Source organism: Macrobrachium nipponense, chromosome 13 (genome assembly GCF_015104395.2).
Source record: "Macrobrachium nipponense isolate FS-2020 chromosome 13, ASM1510439v2, whole genome shotgun sequence".
NCBI classification, from domain to species: domain Eukaryota; kingdom Metazoa; phylum Arthropoda; class Malacostraca; order Decapoda; family Palaemonidae; genus Macrobrachium; species Macrobrachium nipponense.
In genome coordinates, this window is record NC_087206.1 from 57,288,972 (window position 1) to 57,296,801 (window position 7,830).

Below are 7,830 nucleotides of genomic sequence, written 5' to 3' on the forward strand. Positions count from 1 at the left end.
TGGGCATGGGGGGAGCGTCAGGTCTCCCTCTCCGATCCCTTCAACTTCCTCAGGCTGCACCAGGAAGAGCGAGGCGATCAGGAGTGATTACGGGGGGCGCGATCCCATCACGACGCCCTACGAACCTGGCACGGTCCTAGGCCCGACCAGATTGTATGCGCAAGTGGCAGGAGGAGACCATGAGGGGTCTGTTGTGGTCCCTCCTGTGGAAAGAGGAGGATCTCGGGAGTCATTCTCACTGAAGAGGCTTGACGGTCCGACTCCACAGGATGCAGTCACTTCCGAGATCCAGAGGTCGTTCACTGAGGTTATTGCGCTGATTCGTCAGCACAACGACCTCGGGGAAGGATCGCCGCTCCCACCTTCCGAGCCTACATCAGGTTTGGAGGCGTTCTGGGGACCTAAGAAGGAACCCAGGACGACGGTGGGTCTGCCACGATTGCCCTTGGCTGACATCGTACTGAGCCAGGTGGACGCTCTTGTCTCCGGACAGGAGGGTTCGTTTCTGTCCGGTAGGTTTTCCAAGCTCCTTTCCCCACCTCTACTGCAACAGAGGCAATTTTACGTGCCTTTGGAAGACCCTCTGCCGTCCAAACAGGTTAACCCAGAGCTAGCTAGGCTAACTCCGGGGGTGTCTCTGCAGCAGCTCCTGTAGGAGAACCTCTGGTTCTTGCAGCAAGAGGCACTTGCCTTAGAATCTACCGCAATGGCAGCATTCCAAGCAGTCTCATGGATTGACCTGTGGTCCCTCACTGTTGAAGGCCGCGGCCTCCTTAGGGAACATTTCTCATGAAGGGGACCCGGCTTTTGTGAGACTGTGCCAGTCTGGAGGTAGGGCCATCTCCTACCTGGCCCACCAGACGGCTAACCTGTGGGCCAACCTGGTTCTCCGGTGTAGAGACGCTGTCCTCACCCGAGTTTTCAGGGCAGCTGGGCGAGAGGCGGCCCTGGGTCGCAATGGACCGGTGCGGAGCTCCTCCTCTCTCTTCCCCAGAGAGATGGTGGAACAACGGCGCACTGACGATAGTGACCGTCTTGTCCACCAGGCAGTGTCAAAGGTGGCTGGGCAACCTCGGACAACTGCGGCTAAGCCCAAAAGTTTAGCCAGCGCTTCCTCTGCTGCTAAGACGATTGCCTCGTCGAAGCCGAGAGGAAAGACCCCGCCTTCGACTTCTGCTGTAAGGAGTGACCGTAACCAGCCCTCCTCCCAGTCCTTCTCTCGAGGGGGATCTGGGAAGAAGAAGTCGAAGAGAGGAGGGAAACACTAGGGACGGCGTTCCCCCTCACCTGCTGCCGGAAGTGGGGGGGTTGCCTGGCGAGCCATTGGGCAACATGGCAGTGCTGTGGAGCAGAGACTTGGATAGTAAACGTCCTTCAGGAGGGATATCTACCCTTCGAGTCTCGGCCACCCCTCACCTCCAACCCGGTCCAACTGCAAACATACGTTCCTGGTTCGACCAAGGACGTAGCGCTTCGGCAGGAAGTAGAAGCCATGCTGAGCAAACATGTTGTGGAGATCGTATGGGATCAGTCGCCGGGCTTCTACAGTCGACTTTTCCTGGTGAAGAAGTCCTTGGGGGGCAGGCGCCCGGTGATAGATCTCTCTCCCTTGAACTGATTTGTTCGCCAGACTCGGTTCACGATGGAAACAGCACGATCAGTGTTGATTCCATCAGGGAGAACGACTTCATGCTTTCTGTGGATCTGGAGGATGTGTATTTCCAGATACCCATCCATCAATCCTCCAGGAAGTACCTCCTCTTCATCCTCGACGGGACGTTGTACCAATTCAGGGCACTTTGTTTTGGTCTCTCAGCTGCCCCACAGGTGTTCACGCGAGTGTTCACACTGGTGTCGGCTTGGGCCCACTCGGTAGTGATAGGTCTGCTGAAGTATCTCGACGATTGGTTAGTCCTGGCGAGCTCCCGCTCGCAGTTGCTGCAGGACAGGGATCGACCTCTAGAATTCTGCCGCGATCTGGGGATCATAGTGAATTACGAGAAGTCAGATCTCGAACCCAAGCAGAGGATGAAATACCAGGGCATGCTAATCAACACGGTAGCAGGGCGAGTCTTCCCCGCAGATTTGCGGATCAGCAGGTTCAGGGAGGCAGCAAGACAGTTCCTGTCTCTACAGGAGCAACCAGCTCAGCAGTGGCAAGTCGTGATCGGCCACCTGTCGTCTCTCGAGAAGCTAGTCCCACACGAGCGTTTTCACCTGCGGTCTCTTCAGTGGAGACTAAAGGAGTGTTGGTCACAGGCAAAGGACCCTCCTTTCTTCCCCGTATCCCTCATGGAGGAGGTGAGGCAGGACCTAGCCTGGTGGCTGGACGACAGGAACCTCGTAAGAGGAGTGCCTCTTCGCACTCACCCCCCCTCCCCGGAGATGTTGCTCTTCTCAAACGCATTGAACGAGGGATGGGGCGCACACCTGGAGGAGTTGCTTGCTGCAGGTATGAGGGATCATCACAACAAGCACCTTCACATCAACGTCCTGGAGCTCAAGGCAGCGTTCCTCACTCTCCAAGAGTTCCAGGATCGTCTGGTAGGACACTCAGTGGTGTTGATGAGCAACAACACCACGGTAGTGGCATACGTCAACAAGCAGGGGGCCTAGTGTCCCTTCCGCTGCACCAGTTGACGTTGCAGGTGCACGAGTGGGCCATGGCACACTCAGTAGAGCTGTCGGCCCACTACATTCCAGGCAAGAGGAATGTGGTAGCCAACAAGCTCAGCCGTCGGGATCAGGTGATAGGGACTGAGTGTTCCCTTCACCCAGACATGGCGGAAAGGCTCTTCAACATGTGAGGGCGTCCAGTCGTGGATCTGTTCGCCATCCGGCACAACAGAAAACTCTAGGTTTTGTACTCGGTTGTACCGGACTCATGGGCAGCTGCAGAGGACACTCTCCAACACCCGTGGGACAACCTCTTCGTTTACGCCTTTCCCCCGTTCTGTCTGATTCGCAAAGTGATCAGCAGGGCGCTGATCACCCTGAATCTTCGGATGATCCTGGTGGCACCCGTTTGGTTCCCAGACCTACTAACTCTGCTCGCCGAAGCACCAAGGGCGATACCCCCCTGGCACAACCTCCTGCGCCAGCCACGTGTAGAATGGTACCACCGGTCCGTCGAGTCCCTGTGTCTTCACGGCTGGCTGTTATCCACCATCTCTTGCAAGCGACAGGCTTTTCTCGCAGCGCAGCAACAGAGATGGCTGGATACCTCTGCAGCTGTCTACCAGGGGAAGTGGTCCGTCTTCTGTGGTTGGTGTCATGGACGGGGTCTCTCTCCTCTCAGAGCCACTCTTTAGCAGGTAGCGGATTTCCTCGTCTTCCTTCGCCGAGAGAAGCTCCTCTCCGTCTCTGCAGTTAAAGGATACAGAGCGGCCCTGGCCCTAGTCCTTAAACTGCGAGGTGTGGATATCTCCTCCTCTTTCGAGATCTCCCTCCTGATGAAGAGCTTCGAGAGGTCTTGCCCACCCAGGGAACTCAGGTCCCCGGGGTGGGATGTGACTCTCGTCCTTGGGAGTGTGACTCACAGACCCTTCGAGCCACTCCGAAAGTCGTCAGACAGGGATCTGACCCTCAAGACCCTCTTCCTGCTGCCCCTGGCATCGGCGAAGAGAGTAGGGGAACTTCATGGTCTTTCCTTCAACGTCAAGCATTCCAGGGGATGGGGATCCATGACGCTCGATTTCGTCCCAAACTTCGTAGCGAAGACTCAGAATCCATCGGTCCCTGACGACCAGTTCGAGTCTTCTATGATCCCCTCCCTGAAGGAATTCATTGACAATGATGCGGATGAGTTGCTGCTTTGTCCTCTGAGGGCGCTACGGCATGATCTGAAGAGAACTCGTAACCTCAGGCCTGAGTGTCGACGCCTCTTCATTAGCACCGGGGTTACCAAGAAAGACGTTTCCAAGAACACTTTCATTCTGGCTGCGTGAGGTGATCAGGACGGCGTACGACACGGCTGGTAGTGACAACACCCGTACCCTTCGTCCGAGAGCCCACGAAGTCAGAGGTATTGGTCCAACCCTTGCATTCCGCAAGAACTTCTCCCTGGCGCAGGTACTGAAGTCAGGGGTTTGGGCCAACCAGACCACCTTCACTTCATTCTACCTTCGGGATATTACCCACAGGTCCTTGGACACTTTTTCCTTGGGACCCATGGTGGCTGCTCAACAAGTTGTGTAGTCTACCCAGCACCCGAGGGACAGAACAGCATCGCTTCCTTGTGTGACTGCATGAATGGACAAGTGACAGAGAGTGTGACTGGCTTCTCTTCCTCCTTCGTTCTTCTCCTCTACCTGTGGGCAGAAGGCCGCGATCGTCACTACGCTGAACAGGAGGCCGATGCAGGCAAGCTACACAACCGAGCTCCATCCTATCCCTTTCAGTAGGGATAGGAGTATATATCCACTACTCACCATCAAGAGGGGGGAGTGGAAGCCAACAAGAGACAAACCCATGACTTCATTTTGGCTCTTGAAGTAGGAATTAGTTCTTGCCTTTTGCTATTTATAAGAGGTACGCTTGTCTCCCTCTTATAAATTTGGTCCAGAAGTCTGACCACTGATCCTGCGGTACACACCCCGATCAGTTGAGCAGAGGCTAGGATCCCTCCCTCTGCTCTTACGACCAGGGAGCGATCCAAGGTAGGACGAACACCAGTCTGTTCATAAGACTCAGATTCCACCCACCTAGAAGTGAGTCTTCCTATTGTTAATGGACCGAAGGTTTGTATATGTATCAAAACAAATAACAATTTGTCGAAAATTGTATTTTTCCTAACTATACAAACCTGAGGTCCTTTACACATAGTCCCACCTCATGCCACCCCTCACTCTGCGTTTCCTGGGCTTAAAGCAAAGTGAATCCTCTCCTCGCATTCGGACTGACCACCAACTGCCAGACAAGTAGTTAACTACCGAACCCCCTTTTTCGAAGCTTACGACGTGTTCAGCTGCCGCTAAGTACCTTCCTATTGTTAAAGGACCTCAGGTTTGTATAGTTAGGAAAAATACAATTTTCGACAAATTGTTATATTCTCATGGTGAATTTTTGGATATTCATTTTTCTAGTTCCACTATGTCAGCTGTTACCATTGGTCATTTGAGGAAGACATTCTGTAATTTTGGTATACCCGATATCATTGTATCAGATAATGCTCCAAATTTGTTTCTGAAGAGATGGAGGAGTTCTTGTGTAAAAATAGTATTAAGCATGTAACACCAGCTCCTTATAATCCATCCTCCAATGGTCTAGCTGAAAGGGCTGTGAGAACATTCAAGGAGGGCCTGGGAAACTTTAAGAAGGGAGATATTCAGACCAGAATTTGTAGATTTTTGTATAACTATAGGAGGACTGTGAATTCTTCCACGGGTAAGACCCCAGCAGAAAGAATGTTCAGTAGGAATTTCAAAGGTACTGTTGAATCAGTTAAACTGAAAGACAAATCTTTAAGGAAAATGAGGGATGAAATTTTCCAGGAGGAAGGTAAATTGTATAAAGTCAATGATGCTGTGTTTGTTCGTAATTTTGGGAAAGGTTCACCATGGGTGGAAGGAAAGATTGTGGAAGTACTTGGGTTGAGAAATTATAAGGTGGAAGTACAGAGTTTTGGTAATATTATTTGGACAAGACATGCAGATCAGATTATGCATAGATATATGGGTGACTTTAACCAATCCAATAAAGAAGTGTTATCCAATAATTCTAAGTCATCTGTAAATTTGAGTGATTCTAGTGCTTTCATTTCAGACACTAGTACCATGTGATAATAGTGGGGATGAAGGACCCATAGAAGTAACTGTAAATAATGACAGTGAATGTTCAGTACAACCACCAATGTTAAGGCGATCCAGTCTAATAAGTAAACCTCCAGATCGACTTGATTTATAAATATATACAAATATGCTGTATTTATCATGTTGTTTTGTTTTCATATTTTTAACATATTTTGGAAGAAGTATTTATTCATTTAATTGTCTGATGTTTAGACTGGAATATTATTGCTTTTCTAGGGATAAGGGATGTAGAATTTTAGATAAAAAAAAAATTTAATCCTTTGTTAATTCTGATTCTATTCCCTGCTGTGAACGTCTTTTGTTTTTGAGTTCTCGGTTCCGTTGCTGTGTTGACATGCGCCCGGTGTGCACTGAGGCAGGCATTTGTGCTATAAACTAGGCAGTTTTTTCTATATTCTTTTAATTGAGTCAACCTTTGAGAAGGATCTGCCTGTGTTGCTCTCTATTGTTTGAAGACAAAACGTACAATGATTATTTGACTTTTTAACTTTCATTATGCAGTAACCAGCAATATAATGGAGGCTGCTCAGTTCTGCTTGATTCATCAAATTGTCACTTAAGCATTGGTCAAAATAATGTTCCTCAGTTTCATTTTCAGCATCACCATTTGTTTCCACATTGGGCTTATTAAGAACGTCAGCTAGAAACTTGTACCTAATGACTCATAAAAAGACTTGAATTTCATAAATGTAGCACAAGGTTTGGTCCTTGGCGGCAAGTTGTTGTAACAGATTCACAATAAATCCGGCCCTGTATTTAATTATGGTCGTCCTAACAGCTCTTGTTTCCAAAACTTTTCATTTGCCCTAAAAATATTTTCTGCATTCTGTAGTGTAGTGTCTTTGATAAGTTCAGCACATAATTGACACTTATGCGAATCCAAATACTTATTTGCAACATATCCTGAAACATAATACAGAGCATTTTCATTAAAATTTTCAACATTTTGTGAAGGATTAGACATCATTTAACATGTGACTGAGAATCAGAGAAAGATTCCAAAGTGTTTTCAAGATCTCTTTCGAAATCCTCCTTAATAATTGTACAAGTCTGATCTGAATGATCACTTAGGGTGCTTTTATAAAAAATTTTGATCAAGAGAGTATTCAAATCACTTTCACAATTTGAAAATTGTGACTTTGTCATGCAATACTTTATCAAGGATTGTGTTTATGCAGACCTAAATGATTTGACACCAGGATTATCAGCAAAACCACCTTTTGCTCTGGTGGAAATAAGGAAATTTTCCGAAGGATCCTGGTTTAGTTTTCTAATTGGAAGATAGGAAATGCCTGGTATTTCACTAATGTTATCAAGCAATTGTTGCAAAGCATTTATGCATAAAATTCATCCCTATGTACATGGAGGCTGGATCTTGAGATCTAGAACTTTGACATGACTCAGTAATTGCTTCATATACTAAAAATTCTAAAGCTGGTGATTTATCACTGACCTTGAATAGTTTTACATCTTTAACATTATTGCTGCTAAACTCATCAAATAAAGTCTATATTCTTGATAAAAGTAGCTGTTTGTTAAGATAGCCTCTCTGGGGAGTTTACCAGTGCTGATCCAAACTTTCACCATACATTACATGGTATTTCCAGTGTGTAAGGAGACTTTACCTGTCTACTACTTTCTTTGCCTGTTCTCCCTTTTTTCCTGGGTTTGGGAAACAAAATAAATGCCAGCTCTGGGTTTTTGTGTCAAGAATTCTGACAATCCATCACTGCACAGTATTGAACATGTGCATTTATAGCCATTCTTAGGGAATGACCAAAGTTGTTCACAAATGTCACTGCTGGGCACGCTGGAACAAAACAGCCTATCTAATCAGCGCTCATGTGGCTTCTTGTTTGGTTATTCTATGGTTACAGTTGGCCTAATAAATATTACTTTCAAATCTTGTACAGCAAGTAAAATAACATAGGAAAACGTGACTTGCCATAGTCTAGCTCGCCGCGGAATACTTATATAGAATTTGCTGTTACATCAAGACAAAAATACGAAAGAACACTAT

At 47.8% G+C, this 7,830-nt stretch overlaps 1 protein-coding gene across 1 annotated transcript; it reads left to right on the forward strand.

Annotated features, from left to right (window-relative positions):
* Positions 1-5,192: 5,192 nt before the first annotated feature.
* Positions 5,193-5,780, forward strand: LOC135225327 (uncharacterized). Its single transcript, XM_064264660.1, has one exon. The coding sequence runs from the start codon at positions 5,193-5,195 to the stop codon at positions 5,778-5,780; it is 588 nt and encodes a 195-aa protein (XP_064120730.1).
* The last annotated feature ends 2,050 nt before the right edge of the window (positions 5,781-7,830 follow it).